We start from the raw sequence: 19,997 nt of genomic DNA, 5'->3' as shown, positions 1-19,997 counted from the left end.
AACGAATACAAACTTTGAATTTCAACGTATGTTGAAAATATAAACAAATAAAAAATAGGCTAAACTGAGGTCAATGTTGCAGGAAATCAAAAATTGATTTATTGCAATCTTATAGTTCTATCTCGGGTTATGCAACTGAGAGCGTTAGGTGCATTGTTTAAATTTATGCAAAAATGCAGCTGTCTCGGTTCAGTAGTTTACAACAGTGACTGCGGAGATTCGAAAATATGCAAAATTTTTATTATTGATTGGTGAAATATTGATTTGCTTTATCTTTTATTTACAAGTTGTTTGTTACAAAAATATACATTTTTTGTAGAAATAATTTGTCAGTTGTAAAAGAGATTTCACGGTAAATTAAATTTTGTCTTTAGGATCTTTAATCTTCTTTAATCTGTAAAATCTTCGGAACTAATTTATTGATTGCGAATCTCCAGTAATTAACATTAAATAAAGACATTTTTTTAATCTATTATTAAATACACCATATCTCCGTTTTATAAAAAATTGTTCCAAGAAAAAATAGTTTGACCGACTTAATTTTATCAGAAACGAATTTTGTAACTAAAATGAAATTCAATTTAGATACTTATTGATACGTTTATTTATAAAAATTTCACTTTAATAAAGCGTTATATACATTCATCAAACCTCTTTAACAAAAGGCCACTTTTATTGCACGAAAAACCTTTTAGTTCTGTGCTACCGGACTAGGATTTGCAGCAACTTGGGGTTGTTGCTGTTGTTGTTGCACGGGTTGAGCTTGTCCACGTTGTTGTTGCAAACTCTGTGTCTGAGAATGTTGTTGGAAACTACCCTGTTGTTGACCCTGATGCTGGAAACTACCCTGTTGTTGACCCTGCTGTTGACCTTGCTGGGGCTGTTGTTCCAAACTGCGAGCAATACCTTCAGGTACTGGAGGTGCTGTTGGCAAATGTTCTCCTTCAGGTTGGAAACCATTTTCATCAGCAACGTATCTAAAACAAAATTTCTTTACCCATCATCAGTGAAATTCAAAGATGCTACCTGAGAGAAATTTGTTGACCATCAGGAGCAGTGTAAGAGTAAGCTCCTTGGATTACTTGAATATCACCACTGGCATCATCGGGATTGTTAGGATCTGCAGATCTAGCTTGACCTCCTGGTTTAACATAACCACCTTGTTCGACATGGACACCATCGCTTGTGTCGAAGCTACGAAAATGGTGTTAAAACATGATTATCCCTTTTTTTGATGTACCTGTAGTTGAAACTGCCATCAGGTCCTACTTCTTCGGTCTGGCTGACGATCGAGACTGGAGTAACACCACTGCCACTGTAAGCTTGTTGTTGGGGCTGACCACTGTAAGCTTGAGGACGTTGTTGAGCGCCTTGTTGTGATTGTTGAGTTTGAGGCTGTTGTTGGGGTGTTTGAGGGCGCGCAAAGGCCGTAGTAAAAGCAAAAACAACGACCTAAAAATAAGCGATTTGAAATAACACTTAAACCACACTTTGATCACTGTAATTAAAGACACGAAAACTCACAATTAGATATTTCATGTTGGTGTTTCTGCAAGTGCAACAATTGTACTACGACTAATAAAGACATTTTTGGCTATTTATACTATGCATTATTTGTTGAACCTTTGGTAATATTTTCCCATAAAACGTGCTAACTGATGTAACCTCGTTAAAAATTTAACGCTAAACAAACATTACACAAGCAGAAAGTATTGCGGACGAAGAAATGGGCACCAGAAAATCGTACTTAGCTCATAGTTTATGCAAAAGAGAAAATAGACAAAAGCAAACATTCTCAAAGTCTTTATTATTAACAAAATCCACGAAATCACAGTCCAAAATCAATATCGTTCTTCTTTTGGTGGTGGAGCCGTCGCCAAATATTCCAAAGCACGAAGAATCAACGGTGGTACCGCAGGAATATGCTCTCCTTGAGGTTGAAATCCATTTTCATCAGCAGTATAAGTCACTTTGTATGTTTTCCCATCATCTCCAGTGTATTGGAAATCACCTTTGACAGCTTCACCAGCGTGATCTTTATCCAAAGTCTTCAATTCTCCAACTTCTTGCACTTTACTCCCATCAGCTGATTCGTAGCTAAAATGAAATTTCCCGGTGTAATCCACTTCACTTTCTTGACTCAAAATCGGAATTGGATCTTTTCCAGCAGGAGCTGCTAAAGCAACAACCACTGAAGTCGCAATCAAGACGAGTTTAATCATCTTGGACTACGGAAATTGTTTTCGATCGATATTTATATTCAAAATCCCACCTAATAAGAGATTTATCATTTTTGCCTGCAAAAAGTAAAAAATCTTGTTTATACTTTAATATTATATTTAATAACGATAGATTTATTTTTAGCGCATGGCTTAATTGCAGAAATGTTAACCAGTTGTTAGTACATAATGTCACGTTGGCCGAAAAATCAAAAGTCTCGCTTGTAACAATAACAATTTTATTGTGCACTATGAACACTCTCGTACTTCACAATTATTCACTTTACAGGACTTCCAAATACTAGACTATCTACAATCCTATCACTACTCCCCTATATACAGATATTCCCCTACCACTAGCCTAATGCTGGAGCGCTGCGAGAATATTCGGGAGTCCGCGTATGAATAAGAATTATTCCACGAATCGCTCGCTCTAGAGCAGAGCGGAACGTTCTAGCGCTGGCGCTCGAAGCTTCCAGAATCTTCTCGTAACACTGCCCCCCTCTTAGTTCTGATCGTCCCGATCAGACCAAACACCTGATTCTCAGTGATATTTACAAAGTCTATTTAGATGAACCACTTTCATCTTTGAACGGGCGCTGCGTTGGATCCGATACACCACGTCGTTGATCCGCTTGATCACCTTATACGGTCCCTCCCATGTAGGTGTCAACTTCGGAGATAGGCCCTTCTTTCGTCGAGGGTTGAATAACCACACCAAGTCTCCTTCGTTGAATCCTTCATGATTAGCCGTCACATTATATCGGGACCGCATTCTGTCACTAGCCATTTTGATCCTCTGCCTCACAAGGTGGTGTGTATCCAGTAGGGTCTCCCTCAGGTTGTCGACGAATTCCGGTACTTCCCTTCGCTCCGCCCCAGGCGAACCAAGCAGAAGATCACAAGGGAGACGCAGCTCTCTTCCAAACACAATCTTCGCTGGTGTTTCTCCCGTGGTTTCATGAATGGCAGCTCTGTAGGCCATCATAAACAAGGGCAGTCGACGATCCCAATCCCTCTGGTGCTCTTCCACTACCTTGGACAGATGTTCCTCCATCGTCTGATTGAATCTCTCGACCATGCCGTCGGATTGCGGGTGCAAGGGTGTGGTTCGAGTCTTCCTAATTCCCAGCAGCTTACACATCTCTTGAAAAACGCCAGACTCAAAATTCCTTCCTTGATCGGAATGCATTTCGAGTGGAACTCCAAACCTGCTGAAGAAATTATCCACTAGGACTCGAGCTACTGTAGTGGCTTCTTGGTTGGGAAGGGCATACGCTTCCGGCCATTTACTGAAATAATCCTGCACAACCAAGATGTACTTGTTGCCGTCATCAGTTTTTGGAAATGGCCCGGCCACATCTAGAGCGATTCTCTCGAACGGGGCTCCCACGTTGTATTGTTTCATGCCTCCTTTAGTTCGCGTTCGAGGTCCCTTGCTCGCCCCACAAACTGAACATCTCCTACACCATCGTTCGACATCTTCCCGGCAGCCAACCCAGTAATACCGCTGCCTAATCTTACTTAAGGTTTTGTTCACTCCGAAGTGAGCGCCTGATGTTCCGTCATGGACCTCCTTGAGTACTTGGGGAACTCTATTCTTGGGCACTAGTAACTGGGAGGTTACTTTCTTCCCATCTGCGCTTTCCCAAGCCCTTTTCAGTACCCCATTTTCTACTCGCAGTGAGTCCCACTGCGCCCACATCGCCTTCAACCCTGGACTCTTTTCCGAGACATCTTCCCAACGCGGCCTTCCATTATCCGCTTCCTTCCACTCCAGCAGTGGCCCAATTTCCTGGTCCGCCTGTTGATCCTTCCGAAGATTCTCCGTAGTCCAGTCATCATCACAACCGATAACCATCCTGTTTATCGGCAATGGCCCTTCAATCTTCGCGCACTGCTTGCAATCCTTGCAAGGTCTTCTAGAGAGAGCGTCAGCGTTATTGTGTTGCTTTCCTGGTCGATGTTTGATTTTGAAGTGGTATTGCTGCAGCCGCTCAATCCACCTAGCCACTTGTCCTTCGGCGTCTTTCATCTGTAGTAACCACGTGAGGGCAGCATGATCAGTCCTTATCAAGAACTCGTGGCCAAACAAGTATTTGTGGAAATGCTCTACAGATTTTACAACGGCCAGCAATTCCTTTCTTGTAGCGCAGTAATTTCTCTCTTGCTTGCTCAACACTTTGCTGTAATACTCGATCACTCTCTCTTCTCCATCCTGCACCTGCGATAACACCGCTCCAATGCCGATGTTACTGGCATCTGTGTCCAAGACGAACTTTCCATGAGTCCTGGGGTAGCTCAAAATCGGGCTAGTGCACAAAGCTAACTTCAGTCGCTTGAAACTGCTTTCGCAGTCTGATGTCCAGTTGAATGATGCCTTTGCTTCCGTTAGTTTGTGCAGAGGTGCAGCAATGTTGGCGAAACCTTCTACAAACCGCCGATAATACGTGCAAAGTCCAATAAAACTTCTCACATCGTGCTTGTCCTTGGGTCTGGGCCATTCCTTAATCGCCTGAATCTTATCTTCACAGGTTTTGATTCCTTCAGATGACACCGTATGCCCCAGAAACTCCACTTTCTTCCGAAATAGATGGCACTTCTTCGGATTAAGTTTCAAATTGGCACCCCTAAACCGGTCTACCACTTCTTGAAGGTTCTTCAGGTGTTCATCGAAGTTTTTACCCATGACCATAACGTCGTCTAAATAAACCAGACAAGTTTTCCATGTCAATCCACGCAACACACATTCCATTAGTCTTTCGAATGTAGCGGGTGCGTTGCAAAGCCCAAAAGGCATAACCGTAAAGTGGTACAGGCCACTTCCCGTGGAAAACGCTGTCTTCTCCTTGTCTTCGGGATGAAGTCCCACTTGCCAATATCCACTCTTCAGGTCTAAGGTTGAGAACCACGTCGACCCTGACAGAGTTGTGAGAGTGTCGTCAATCCGGGGTAATGGAAAACTGTCTTTCTTGGTAACATCGTTGAGTTTTCGGTAATCCACACAGAATCTTGTACTACCGTCTTTCTTGGTTACGAGCACAACCGGCGAAGACCAAGGACTGTTGGATTCTTCAATAATCCCTTCTTCTTGCATGGATTTTACCAACTGTTCGGCCTGCTCTTGCTTCGCCCACGGTAACCTTCTCGGTGCCTGTCTGATGGGTTGATGGTCGCCCGTATTGATTCTGTGTTGAACGATGTTCGTTCTTCCTAATGGTTCATTCTCAACGGCGAACACGTCCTTATTCTTCTTGATGAAAGCCTGCGCTTTAAGAGCCTCTTCTTCAGAAAGGTCACTCGTGTCTACCTCCAGCTTTAACTTTTTCACGGTCTTCACGTTTTTCTTTGATGGCTGTGCGTCACTTATTCTGGAGATCGGAACACACACAGCAACTAGATCGCCCTTCTTGATCGTGACTGGAGTAGGGTTGATATTCGCCACCCGCACAGGTATTTCTTTCGTCACTTTTACTAGTGTCTTTCCAACAAGAATTGGTTTTGTCATGTCTCTGGTCGGTTCAATCATTCCAACGCAGCTCCCAAAGTTACTTCCTAAACGCACACTTATCACTTTCTCGCTGTTCCCATCCACACAAGTATTTTCACAGGCGAACGCTTTCACTCCATCTTCTTTTACTTCTGGGGTCGATAACACAAAGCTTTCGGTTCCAATCTTGAGGATCTTCTCGTTGTGATTAAAGGAAATCCCATGTCGTCCAATAACATCCATTCCCAGGATCATCTCATCCTCAATTCCTGCCACCAGCACCCGATGCCGAAACTTCATACCTCCCAACTGGACCGTGACCTCTGCCTCGGCACTTACTGTGGCGACATCTCCCGTGACTGTTTTTAAAATAGCACTCGTTGTCTCCAGAGATGTCCTGTTGTCCAACATGTCCTTTCTCACAAGGGAAACCATGGCTCCGGTGTCGACCGTCATCTTCACTTTTCTCCCATTCACACTTCCTTCAATTATCAAACTCTCAAAATTCCTCTTCAAACGCATAACGGAAATAACTTTGGGGCTTGTGCTCTCCCCAGCCAGTGTGTGCCCCTTGACACTGCTGGGCTTTAGTTTTCCGACTGCTGAGGACGTGACTGGGGACCGTTCTGGTCGTTCCTAAGAACAACCCTACAGTCACGTTTAAAATGGCCTGGTTTTCCGCAACGATAGCAGGTCTGGCTAGTTCGCTGCTTCAGTGTCATCCGTAGCTCCCTGTTTTCCTTGAGGATGTCGTTTAGCTCGGCTTTCGTGACGAAAGCGGTAGGTGTTGCTTCTTCTTCGTCAATGCCCACGCCTCGAATTCGTCGGTAATCAGGGACGTTCACAGAGCTCTTGAAAACGGCTTCCACCTCTAGAGCGCGCACCAGAGCTTCTTTTGCGGAGTGATAGCTGCCCAGTCGGACGGTTCTTTGTATTTCTGGATCTCGAATCCCTTGCAGGAACGTATCCACAGCTAGTTGTTCCACAAAATTCGCCGGAGCCGAAGGGTAGGCGAGCAAAACAAGGCGCTTGACACTTGCCTCAAATTCCTGCAGAGACTCTCCAGTTCTCTGCCGCCGCGTCTTGAGCTCTGAGACGTATACTTGCTGCAGGTGTTGGTTTCCAAATCTGGCCTCTAACGCTGCCATCAGCTGGTCGTACCGCTCTTTGTCTCGACCTGGAATTGTCTCTAGCAGGTCCAGAGCCGCCCCTCTCAAGGAAACTATCAGAAATGAGGATTTTTCTTCTTCCGACCATCCATTTTGTTTAGCCGCCACTTCAAATTGCAGCTTGTAATTGTCCAGTGAAGTCGACCCATCGTAAGTCGGGGGTTTCATTTCTTTCGTTGTGGTCAGGCCGGTCCTATTTGGAACTTGACGCCTCACGCGTAGCAACTCATTTTCCACGTGCTGTTTAAATCGCTCCAGATCTTTGACATGTACTTGCACTTCGTCTTTGACGCTTTGCAGTTCTTCTTTAACGCCTCCTATGCACTCTTCTACTTCCTCTCTGACGCCTAGTAGTTCCTCCTTAACGCCTCCTAGGCACTCTTCTACCTCTTTTTGAATTTCATCGACCTTAACCATAATGGTTACGTTCATGTTTTGTTCCATGTCTTTAAGCTGATTCAGGATTGCTGCATTCTCTGTTTGCCTTCTTTCTTCTTCCTCTAATTTTTCTTTTTGTCTTCTTTCTTCTTCCTCTAATTTTTCTTTTTGTCTTCTTTCTTCTTCCTCTAATTTTTCTTTTTGTCTTCTTTCTTCTTCCTCTAATTTTTCTTTTTGTCTTCTTTCTTCTTCTTTTTGTCTTCTTTCTTCTTCTTTTTGTCTTCTCTCTTCTGCTTCATGTTTTTCATTTTGTCTTCGTTCTTCTTCTTCCAGTTTTTCTCTTTGTCTTTTTTCTTCTAAATTCGTAATCAACTTTTGTTGGGTGTCCATTTTCGCCATCATCGAAGCCATCAATTCTTGCAGCGCCTCCATTTCTGCGGCTTGCTGTCTGGTTTGAACAGGCATAAAAATTGTCCACAATCAGGTAACAATGTCACAGTCCGGTAATGTCACGAATTTTCCGATCGAAAATTCCAGAATTTTCTCGATCACAAGACTGGGCGGGATCCCACTATCTGACACCAGTTGTCACGTTGGCCGAAAAATCAAAAGTCTCGCTTGTAACAATAACAATTTTATTGTGCACTATGAACACTCTCGTACTTCACAATTATTCACTTTACAGGACTTCCAAATACTAGACTATCTACAATCCTATCACTACTCCCCTATATACAGATATTCCCCTACCACTAGCCTAATGCTGGAGCGCTGCGAGAATATTCGGGAGTCCGCGTATGAATAAGAATTATTCCACGAATCGCTCGCTCTAGAGCAGAGCGGAACGTTCTAGCGCTGGCGCTCGAAGCTTCCAGAATCTTCTCGTAACAATAAATACTGGCACTGTCTAGTTTATGTTAAACTAATAAAAATAATAATATTTAAAAATTGACATGGTAGACAGTAAATTAAGAAGTGTGTCCTTGGAGTTATATTGTTACTTTGGTTATGGAAGCGACAATTAGGTATAGTGGAACGCGTATTGAAAATCACAAAAATAAATATTACTTAACATTTTAAATATCTTTAATTACTAAATCAATATTTATAGTCTTTCATATCTACTTTTGTTTTTAATGATAAATGGGACCGCATTTGGAGGTATCAAAATCTGAAAATTTCTAATTAATTTAATTTTTTTCACCAATTAAAAAGGCTTTCTTTCTGGAGTAACTGGAAATTTAGTTTAGGGAGTAAGAAAACTATAAAAAAAAATCCCTGAAAACTTTATCAGATTTGTCTTTTAGAATATTTTTTTTTTGTAATTTTTTAACAAACTTTGTATTTCGTAATTTTTTAATTATTTCAATCAAGTTCTTCAATCAAGGCTTAACGTTTTTCCGATTTCTTTACTTAAACATATTATAAGTATTCTAACTGTAAACTAATCAACAAATTCTTAAAATGTTGCTTCTACTCAAAATTACATTGAATAAAACCGATAGTTCAACGAACAATAATTGTGCATTGAAAATTAAAAGAGAAATTGAAATCCTACTACTTCGGCGTCAATGAGAAGGTAAAAAACCAATTTGCGAATTAAGAAAGAATCTTAAAAATTAAATGTAGTTATGTGCATAACTACATCATTTAAAGGCACTAAAAAGGAAAGTGGACGCATTGGTAAAGCAAATCCGTAATTTATTTCCGTTAAAAAACAAATTTAATTTTCAAAGTCGAAATTATTACAAATCAATTCCCAAGACTCATTTCAACATTGTTCGCCGTATCTCCCATAAAACACCAATTTTACGATATTTCCACCGAATCCGATAATCAAATGTAATTTTAGCATTACATAATAGAAAGTATCATGTCCTTGCAAGGTTGGTTTTTAATTAAGTTACGCTCGTATCTTCAAGACGATCCTAACAAAATTCAAATCAATCATGGGACATTTCAGTTACGTGGCTTTATTAAAATTCCAGACATTTATATCACCATGAAATTTATTACTACCATTGCACCGTGAAGTTCAGGGTTTATCTAAGAATTGACCATGACTCTCACAAACTGGTTAATTTGCTACAAAAAAGAGTCAAGTTCACAGAAATATGAAATTTTCGTGTTTGAGAAAGATTTTGCAATGTGAAGAACCATTTTTCTCGGTAAAAATAATCGATGGAACCTTTCACGATTCGATAAGACACGTCCTAATTTAAATAACATGAAATGGATATTTGTAGCAGCGGCGAGTTGAAAGTAAAACCGATTCAAAGATTCGTTGAAATAATCAAAAAGGTGTTGAAAGTGAAATTTATGATTTATCTTCGTTCAAATTAATAATAGGTTGCAACTGTGTCAGATGCAATCGAAAAATCAGCAATTTCCACCCACATTTGGGTTATGCATACATCTCCAACAATGCCGTTAACAAGATGAAACTCCAGTGAAAGTGTCTAGTCTGCTTTCAATCAATTTAACAATTTTTAACATCTTGTGTCTCATCAGTCATCACGACTAATCATCAGTTTACACGAATAAATTAATGCTAATTAGTATTTAATCAGTCGTTAAAATAATGTGTAACTTAATTGTTATTAGGTCACTAGGTTTGACGGTGGCGAAATGGATTTTGATGGTTGTCATAGATGTTCAAATTTGAATAATTACACAAGTCCTTCATGTGGAAATATTTTTGTTTAAACTAGCAAGAAGTGCGGCGGGAGACCTCTGTTGAAAGTGTATTATACTGGGTATTTGCGATTAATTTGCAAAGATGTCTCTCTATTCAAACAATGGGATTAAATGAACAAACGATATTTTACAAGTTTTGATTTTATCGGACCTTGAAAAGGGGGGCAAATGTGTGAAATTAGTGATAATGGTCCATTGTTAATAATTGCCACCTATTATGTGAAAATAATTTGTTTAAACACCGGAAATGTGGTTTAAGGACGTTTTTAATAAACTCATTTTTTGGCGGCAACATCTTTAGGGTCGTTAGATAATCTTCAATGAAGAAATCCCAATTGTCTCGTTAAAATATTGTTGCATTATTTACAAATATAAATGTTATTCTCATGTATGTCGCTAAATGCAAGAGGATAATAAATTGCAAACATGTATTTATTAAGCACTTAAAATTATTTAAATACGATGAAAGTTTTTCTCTTTGTTTCGAACAGACTTATTGCTAATGAGCTGTAAAGGAGAAACATTCAGGGATCTTGTCAATAATGAGGAAAAATGAATGATTAATTGTCGTCATGCAAGGCTAAACAGTACGTGAAGAGTTCTGCAACTGTTGAATAGCCAGAGCAAATAGGTTAAGGCTCTGATGGAAAAAAATCGATCCATCAATGAAATTTATCACAGATACGCATATTTAAATGACAAAAGTGGAGTAATCTGGTAGCAGTTATGTAAGAACAATTATAAAATAGATAAATCATCACAACAAGGCAGATTACTTTCAATGATTTGCAACTCTAATAGTGGAAAAATTAAAATCAAATCGCTACCTAATCACAATTGGAATTTCTGAGCAAGAATTAAACACACGAGTTGTTTTTGCCGAGCGTTTGCGGATAATTGCATGAGAACTAGGATTGTCACCTGTACACGATGTTTACAAACGTGTTAACTCCAATAATTGCAGGTAAAGCGCAGTTGAAAGGTTAAACTGCAGCCACAAAAAGTTGTTTTGTAAGCGCAAATTACCATAAAAGAATAAAACAAGATTGTTAAGTCTTGCACGTAGTAAAGCATTTATTTTTTATGAAATCATATAATACATGTTTAAATATAAATAAAATCCAAATCGTGATAAATATCCGTAAGCAGTTTAGATCCAGAAATTGCTGTCGCCACTCTGACATTGTTACATAACTTTATCACAGAAACATAAATATTTACGATCATTTCCAAGGACAGCAATGCACTCAAATCGATTTTCCCTATTTTCTCTTCCCTGCTCTTTCAGTGGTGGACGGTTGGGACGCGATCCAGTCCAGTGCCCTCTGAATATTTGGTGGGATCGGGGGCGGCGTCGGGAGATGCGCGCCTTGTGGCTGGAAGCCCCCTTCGTCGTCCGCGACATAAGTTAACGAAATTTGGTTGCCCTCGGGGTCAGTGTAGGAATATGACCCTTGAGCTATGACAACGTCTCCGTTTTCGGGATCGTTGGTTTTCTTCAATGTTCCGGTTTCCTCGGCTTTGATCCCGTTTTCAGCTTCATAACTGAAAGTAATAGTAATACACGAAATTTCAACATTTCTGCAAATGTCATTTCCATACAATATAACAATGTTCGGTGATAAGCATCTTCATGCAATTTTGAGCTTATTATTTTCTGGGATTGAAGAAGAAGCAAGCGACCTTTAACTTTCTCCGGATTTTTCACCCTGAATACGCGGAACATTATGCGGGATCATTATTGTGATAGTTTTATTAGGTGTCGTGCTGACTATCTTAACCCGATGTCAAGTTAATTAAAATGTAAAATAGGTACCTCCATTTATAGCCACCGTCGGGGGAAATGTCGTTGGTTTGACTAATGATTTTGATCTCTTTCTGGGGGGTTTGGCCCACTTGGGGGGCGCCGCTCGCGAAGTAGAACGACGTTGCCAAAAATAAGACCTAGAGGAACATAAATTAAATCCAATAATCAAATATAAAAAAAATAAAAAAAAGGTTAGTTCTGTTTAGTCTAACTTAAAGATGCTCTATGCTCATCAAATTGAGCACATGGAACTATGTTAACAAGAGAAATAAAAAATTATTTTCAATTAAGTAAAATCTAATTTCTTCATTTGAAATGAAAATGGATAAGATCGAGAAGCGGTACTCACGTTGGTCCAGTCCATCGCGTAATGGGCACTAACAAATACAAAACAACGTTAAAACACCGATTGTTGAGTCTTCTTCTATTTATACTACCACATGTATGTTCGATGTTATTACTTCCCCCTTCAATTGCATATCGAAGACGTTTATTACAACATTTGTAAATGGCATCATGCTGCATTTTCCCACATCGTTCTAATCTGTCATTGTTTACACAGAAGTGAGAATATTTGCATGGTCCATTGTAACTCACAGTACACAGATATTTTATTATAATTTTTTCCAAACAATGCGATGCATCTTTATGTTCCTCAGCAGTTGTATTTCATTATCGATGTCTTAAGTAACAAGAGCATGCGAGCAAATTTATCATAGCTGCTGCTCTGATTGGATCGTAAATGCTTATAATAGTCTGAATTATCATAATTTAGTTGCGCCTTCGCTTATTGTCGGTAAATATCAAAGACAAATTTCTGATCATGCATGCATTTAGATCTTTGGATGCGTTGATTAGAATAATTTTAGTCACGACGGTTGTTTATTGAAAAAAATTGATAACAATCTGGAGATTCTAAGAATTTACTAACCTTGGATGGATTTAGAATACGGATGCTCTGAAATCTCCATGATCTTAGTAAAAAATTGTTAATGTTAACGCGTGACGAAAAAAATTGTGTAATTATTGGAAAGATCCATTGCATGTTGTGGAGGAATGAGATAAGATTGACTGACTTTTAAGGGAAAAGCATGACGTGATGGGTAAGTTGATGAAATGAGAAAATAACATAATTATTAGGTGCTGCATTACAGATCGGATGCAAGAGCATAAAAGTGCTGACACTGAATTCTAAGAACTAGTTTTTACTTTATTTTATTCAAAAACTTTACGCAACCTTAAATATTATAGAAATTTTAATAATGAACATTTAATAAAATTTTTATCTGAGTAAAGAATTTTGAATCTGAAATAATGATTCATTTAATAATCTTAAACTTCTGAAGAAGAATATCAGGACTTAAGAGGATTTTACAAAAAATCTAAAAAATGTTAATTGGTAATATCAAATCGGGATGAAGAACGGAAATCTATGTGCTGATTTTCTTAATTTTTTGTTTTTTTGAATCTTAGCATTTTGGTTGTTGGATTTAAATTTTTAAAATTAATGATTTTTTATATCTAATTTTTTGAATTTTAGTATTCTGTAATTTTTGATTTTTTGAATAATAAATTTTTTTAAATTTTTAAATTATTGACATTTTTATAAAATATATTAGGAAAAACGAGAATTACAAAAAAAGACGAACATTTTATATGCAGATCACAATTATAAGCTACTTGATTAAAAAATTTGAATGATGGGATTGATAGACCTAAAAAATAATCACACGAAATCTAGAGAATAAAATATACAATACAGCGGAGAAGAAAAAGAGAATCTAAGAATTTGCGTAATGGGAAACAAGTCCGAAAGATCAGAATAATTTAAACAAATTGATAACTAAATATAATCGATACAAGACATTTCAAGTATCCAATAACGAATTTGAAAATAACTCAGACTTAAATTTTAAAGATAGAAAAACTTCTAGATAACAAAAGATGCGTACATCTAAACAATTAAAAATTGAAGAACAACTGACGAAGAATTTGATAAATTTAAAAGATTAACTGATTATATTTTTGCAAACTCTGTTACATATTTTCTGCACTTGAGCATGCTAACATGTAAGGCGAGGTAAAACTTTCACGATCGTCAACAAGAAAAATGCTTCTAATTCCGGCGCTTAGCAGTTTTCACAAAACATCCTTCAAGAAATTGCTTTAATAACGGAGACAGGTGATGGCATTGACATTTATAAACGTGACTTATTAACTTAAGAAGAAGTGAATATAAACTTTTCAGTATTCTATTACTGATAATCAATATATTATCATTCATGTGAAATTATGATGTCAATGATCTAAAACAGGCGTTGATATATCTCTGAAAGCGTCAACAATTCCAATTTTGATGAAGTGTTATTTACTTGTCATTAACACCATTCTTAGTCTTGATTAATATCACCACTTGTTGACTAATTAGAAATAATTAATTAGTCATTGCATCATTTACTTGCTCGGGTGCTAAATCCAGGACGCCGAAATCTCATGAATAATTTCTTGGATAAAACCTGTTAGCTATTTGGAAGATTTGTGTTATCATAATGATGAGCGAAGAAAGGAACTGAAATGTGAAGGTTGTTATTTTAATTTAATTAATTATGGTAATGCTGAATTTCAATTTTTTTAATTGTTGTTGTTTCAGGAGCGACAAGAAATTACTACCAATCACATTAAATTAAGTAATTCAACCATCATCTTTGTCTTAAAGAGATCCAAGATTCATTACGGTTGTACACATGTAATTACACACAATGCACCATTAAGTGTATACAGTTTATTCAAGGCCGATACAAGAATTTATAGTATCATCTCCTGAATTACAAAACACATGAAAAACGCATAGATGGCATTTAGCTGCAAGAAAAATTGTCGTGATTAGATGCTATGAGCTTGTCAAGATATTACGTATCCTAACTAAATTATTGTTTCTTCGTTTTAAAAATCTAATCTATGCACCTCATTGCATTTCAATTGTGCAGAGGTATCTGATTGTCATAACTGCAGTGACATCATGCATGGAACTTTCTAAGACAATTATCTTTAAATTATGTTACTTTTTTATGGTGTAGGACACTGAAATTTTAAAAAATATGTGTCAATGTTGGCGGCTATTCATTAAATAAAGGTCTGTAGCTTCAGGCTGTAATTACATTATGCAAAGAGTCATCTTCATCTTTATGCAGTGCTAAGAAAAACACGGCGTTAAGAAGAAAGATCAGTTGCACCACGATTGTTATTAATTATTGTGATTAAGCATTATGACGTATCAATAAATATTTATGTAATAACGAGCCGTGTTTTTATTTATTACCAGTGGAGTGAAAAATAACATGGCTAATTACACAATGAGTGTTAAATATCTTGATGGTGATTGACGCCAATTACGACTAATAAAAAGTATATGATTAGAAATAATATATAATTTTCTTGATGCTGCGCGGTGTGTTCTTTTATTTTTAGTGATTTATTACAACCTTGAACTTAAAAATGGAAAAGTCGTAAAGTTTGTCAGTTTTAAATAACTTGAGTAAACAAGTCAAAGATTTGAAATGGGCATGACTAACTTTACATTTTCATTACTTCTGTACTTTTAGTAAAATGTTAAACTCAAAACTTTCTCTAAATCGACCATGTCGCTATTACTTACACACCTCTTCGTGTAATGCTAATGACAAAAAATAAAGACGGTAATACGTGGTTTTGCGAGGAGCTGGGTGGATATTATCTGTAATTTATGCTCGGCGTCTTGTTAATATCAATGGAAATTCATAACTTTGGAACAGGAAAAAAAAATTAACAATGTCAGAGGAGAAATGCTTTGGTAGAGATTGGAAGTGGAAGATCTTTCATAAATTATAAAATGATGTATTACGTGATTAAGTACGTACGTAATTATTAATTAAGTACGTTGTTCGATATTTTTGATAAAATTGAATTATTTGTACATCGTACGATTTGTTACAGATAAATAATGCTTTAGATTTTTTATCAAAGAATTAAGATTTGTATTAATTTTATTCGTATGTATTTTAGTTTCCACACAGATATAATAATGTTGAAATCGAGTTCTGTTTACCTATTAGATAGGCAACACATTATTCAAATTAATTGAATATTATTGAAGTCAGAAAAAATAAAATTGTTAGAATTTTCAATAAACAAAAACATATTCAATTTATGTTCTTGGATGTAAAAGAAAAACTACATAATTATCTAATTTGATGTAATTACAGTAGAATTTACTACACTCTGGAATTGTTTCCTATACTTTTGAAAAATAAAACGAAATATTGTTAAGTTCTACTGGTATAATAATAATTAATTAACCAAATTTGGTTTTAACAAAGTAAAACTTACAAGCAAGCGGGCTTACTTAAGAATTACAGACAAGCTTATTTTATCAACCCGGCGCATCCACCATTTTTTCAGGTAAAGAAGATGAGAATTTAATTTGTTTTTATCACAGTGTAAAAATCAATCAAAACTTAAGAAACGATAACAAATTAACTAATAAAAAGCCATTTTTACTGGAGTTTGAAGCACCGATTTAAATTCTACGAAGTTTAGAATTTGAGACTCTCAGGCTTATGAAAAGTTAAAACCCGAATTTAAATATCTATTAAAGCGTATGAAATTAAAATTTGGTTCTGATAGAATAAAAACCTAAATATAATTAGCATAAAGATTTAAAGATGTGATGTTTTATGAATAATTAGGATTTTTTATTGGCTTTTGGAATAAATTATTATTTGCTGCTACATTACAGTTTAAATATTGTATGAATTTATATTAAAAATTGTACAAAAATAAATTCAAATATTTTAAGAATACAATAAAGGTACATGACGTGGCCTTTTCATCAAATCTAGCGTTTCAAAAAACATCTAGAATAGATAGTAGTCGCGTCACATACACATCACAAAACTGACCTAATCTGTCCCAATTTATGTCTTTTGAACACTTTTTGCTCGATTTACTACAATTATTTTTGTACATTTGCATCATTTCATCCTTAAACTTTATTGTTAATCCTGTCCAGTTCAATAGCTCTTGCGAGTTCAGCAGGGATCGGTGGCGGAGTCGGCAGATGATTTCCTACAGGAATGAACCCATTTTCGTCGGCAGTATATTGAACTGAATAGACGACATTGTCAGGACCCGTATATTGGAAAAATCCTTTCGATCTCATGGTTTCAGCATCAGTTCCAACATTATGAACTTTTCCGGATTCTTCAGCGACGATTTTATTTTCAGTCTCATATCTGAAATTTATTGTCAAGTTTACAGTGTGAGAATATAAAAATTGCTTACTCCCAATGATATCCGTCGGTGTCCACATCGCCGAGTTGTCGCAAGATTTTCCATTTACCTTCTTGGAGGTTATTGTAGGTTTGTTGGGGTTGACGAGGGGCTAGAACAGGGGCGAGGGTGGAAGAGACAACTGGAAGAGGTCTTACGGGTTGAACGACGGGTCTGTTTCTTGTACTTGAGGTGAGCAGGTTTCCGTTAAAACCTGGAATTAAATTATTATTGTTGATTGCAAAATTTTTGCTGCTTTTAACACGCGACGTGTATGATTATTTGATGTATTGTGAACAAGATAACAGTGATTATAATGATAAAAGGCATTATAATGGACCCCCTTAAGAGTTACTTTCAAGGTAACAACTTAATTGAATTGTTACAAAATCGATTTCCTGTGGTGAGAATAAATGATTTTGAATATGAACGTGATATCTTATTTTTTAAGAGATTTAGTGTTAAATTTACCTGAGTTGAGGTACATTTCGTTTAATTATATAAAATAATTTGTTACCATTATTGAGTCCACTAAATCGGCCGTTCGCATCTCCGGCGTATTTTCCTGTCCCATCGTCCCTGTAGTTGCCAGTACCATCATGACTATACTGCCCGGAATTATCTGGAATGTACTGTCCTTCGTCCGTTGGCACATATTTTCCAGAGTCGTCGTGGAAATACTGCCCATCTTCTTCAGCCGCCAAACCCATCGAAACGAACCAAAACAACACCTAAATAATTACCATTCATTAAAAAGTCGAAGATCAAAGGCGACATTCATTATAATAGAGGCATTTTCCAAATGAGATCACAGTTTTCACTTTCTTTAAATTACGTAATCGAACCGAAAAAATCTGAGAATAAAATCGAAACAATGGACGTAATTTATATGGTGATGAAAATAGTGAAACCTTTGCTCGTGCATTTTTAGGAAGATGAGTTATTTTAGCGCGGAAATCGGAAAATAATGTTGAGGTCAGGTGTAGGTGAGAAACCTTTAAAAGGCGCATTCCTTCTAAGTCAAAACTTAACTATGCAACCATAAATTTCTTTATACGGAGCGCTCTTTCAAAAATCGTCACACTAAACAAACACTTTTAGAAAATTATGGAAATTATGACAGATCCACCTCACGTTATGTTAATATGCGAAAAATGCTTACCGCTCACTGATAAAATTAACTTGAAGCACGTAACAATTTAGAAATGTCAGTGAAATTAAAAAGACTAAAAATTGGCTTGATCCCACCACCACCTCACTTACCAGAACTTTCATTGTGCTTAGTGTGATTCACAGTGTATCATCAAGAACTGGTCGCCATCAAACTTTTCAACTCTTATATGTAAAGCACAGGGTGTGATGAGAGCTGATAGGGATGTAGCTCAACCCACTCGGCAATGTCAAGATTGCGTAAGGTTTAAAGGATTACTAAACCAGTTTGGATTTTTGTAGATCATGTATCATCCTTTAGGAAATGTGCACACTCATGTTAAACGGATTTATTTGCCCATTATCTGTAACATTCCATGAAGTTCAAAGCGGAAATATTTCTTACTATTTTTTTTTGGTTTTAAAAGAAAGCTATTTTGAGTGGGTGCCTACATGGTCTTGTAAATTGTGTTTACATAATTCATTTTTAATTAAAATGGCATGGCATGTTAGATGAGTGACATAGTGTCACTAAATCGATTTAAAAAAAAATCTGAAGTTAATCAACGGTACAAATATTCATGGTTTATAAAAAATGAATTTGTTTTTGCTTATCAATAGTTTTTTTTTATTTTGGGCAGCATTTTCTTTTAAAATTATTGAAGATAATCATATGCTTAAAATATTTTTTATATTTCAGAATGCATTGCTTTTGTTAGCAAAAAACAAAATTTTTGGTAAATTTTGCTTGATTAAAATTGAAATGGAGTTTTTGTTATTTTGTTTAGTTTCTAAGGTTTAAATTGTCTGTTTTAAACAAACTGTTTTCAATTTTTAATTATTATGATCATGACGACGAAAGCACACTTATGTAAAAAAAATGTAAATGATGAGACCTTATTGTGTAAGAATCCGTACATTCATTTATTATGTCAGCTCTAGTTTGTTTTTTTTATTTTCAATTGTTTTTCCAAATTTTGAAAGAGCGAGCTTAGCAACAAGAAAAAGAAAATTAAAAATTAGGACCTACAATTTAATCAATTATGATTTAAATTTACGATTTTCATTGATCTGTCTTTGGTGTTTAGTCTAAAATTATGAAATTTTACATGTTTTTTTAGACTAGTTTTGCGTTGACAATAACATTTAGTGCTATGGTTGGTAAAATAACATCGATTTTGAAAGAATTTAAGGACATTTTCAAAAAAAAATTTGAAATACAGTGTTTTATTACAGCTTGTTTAGGTTGAATTTTTTTTTTTAAACTAGAGCTGATCTTGAAAAACTGATTACTGTGTTGTAATCAGAACGCCTTGTATATCAAGAAACCTCTTTCACATTTTTGGAAAAGAAGTACTGTTGCCCTGTGAATTATTATAAAACAAAATTTGAAAACCGCTACATGCAGTGCCTCTAAACAATTTTTCCCATGGATGATAATTAAATCTGCCATTTAGGATCAGCATCCACAAAATTCTAATTTAAGTTTTATAATGTCATCAAAGCCGTATAAATGGTCTCACAATATAGCTCACCTTTCTCTGTTACTGTTCTACATATTACATATGTAAAGTTGCCATTAAAAACTGTGAGAAAAATACCAGCGTGGGCCTTCTGAATAAATCCTCTTCCTTAACCTTTACACTGCTCGGCCCGGAAAAATCCGCAAAATAATAATTCGCTCAAACTGCTCCGAGCGGATATATTCGCATTGATTAACAAGTGGTCAACTGCTCAAAACGTAATTTTTTGAAGACGCAAGTATGGTTATCTACCTCAGA

At 36.5% G+C, this 19,997-nt stretch overlaps 4 protein-coding genes across 4 annotated transcripts; all 4 read right to left on the bottom strand.

Moving 5' to 3' along the window:
* Positions 1-691: 691 nt before the first annotated feature.
* LOC148175121 (pupal cuticle protein 27-like) lies at positions 692-1,559 on the bottom strand. Its single transcript, XM_088036948.1, has 4 exons — positions 1,525-1,559; positions 1,241-1,452; positions 1,027-1,194; positions 692-977 (listed from the first exon to the last, which is right to left on the bottom strand). Exons 1-4 carry the CDS (start codon positions 1,537-1,539, stop codon positions 692-694), a joined length of 681 nt encoding a protein of 226 aa, XP_087893074.1. The 5' UTR covers positions 1,540-1,559.
* A 268-nt stretch (positions 1,560-1,827) lies between these two features.
* On the bottom strand, positions 1,828-2,279 carry Cpr49Af (Cuticular protein 49Af). Its single transcript, XM_088035748.1, has one exon. It carries the CDS (start codon positions 2,220-2,222, stop codon positions 1,842-1,844), a length of 381 nt encoding a protein of 126 aa, XP_087891874.1. The 5' UTR covers positions 2,223-2,279; the 3' UTR covers positions 1,828-1,841.
* An 8,845-nt stretch (positions 2,280-11,124) lies between these two features.
* LOC148175119 (endocuticle structural glycoprotein SgAbd-4-like) lies at positions 11,125-12,211 on the bottom strand. Its single transcript, XM_088035863.1, has 3 exons — positions 12,110-12,211; positions 11,770-11,897; positions 11,125-11,498 (listed from the first exon to the last, which is right to left on the bottom strand). Exons 1-3 carry the CDS (start codon positions 12,122-12,124, stop codon positions 11,216-11,218), a joined length of 426 nt encoding a protein of 141 aa, XP_087891989.1. The 5' UTR covers positions 12,125-12,211; the 3' UTR covers positions 11,125-11,215.
* A 4,317-nt stretch (positions 12,212-16,528) lies between these two features.
* On the bottom strand, positions 16,529-18,398 carry LOC148175118 (endocuticle structural glycoprotein SgAbd-1-like). Its single transcript, XM_088036641.1, has 4 exons — positions 18,331-18,398; positions 17,585-17,798; positions 17,080-17,281; positions 16,529-17,030 (listed from the first exon to the last, which is right to left on the bottom strand). Exons 1-4 carry the CDS (start codon positions 18,340-18,342, stop codon positions 16,781-16,783), a joined length of 678 nt encoding a protein of 225 aa, XP_087892767.1. The 5' UTR covers positions 18,343-18,398; the 3' UTR covers positions 16,529-16,780.
* Positions 18,399-19,997: the final 1,599 nt, after the last annotated feature.

This window comes from Gnatocerus cornutus, chromosome 5 (genome assembly GCF_029298725.1).
Source record: "Gnatocerus cornutus isolate USDA-ARS CGAHR chromosome 5, icGnaCorn1.1, whole genome shotgun sequence".
Taxonomy (NCBI): domain Eukaryota; kingdom Metazoa; phylum Arthropoda; class Insecta; order Coleoptera; family Tenebrionidae; genus Gnatocerus; species Gnatocerus cornutus.
This window is presented reverse-complemented; position numbering and strand designations above follow the sequence as displayed.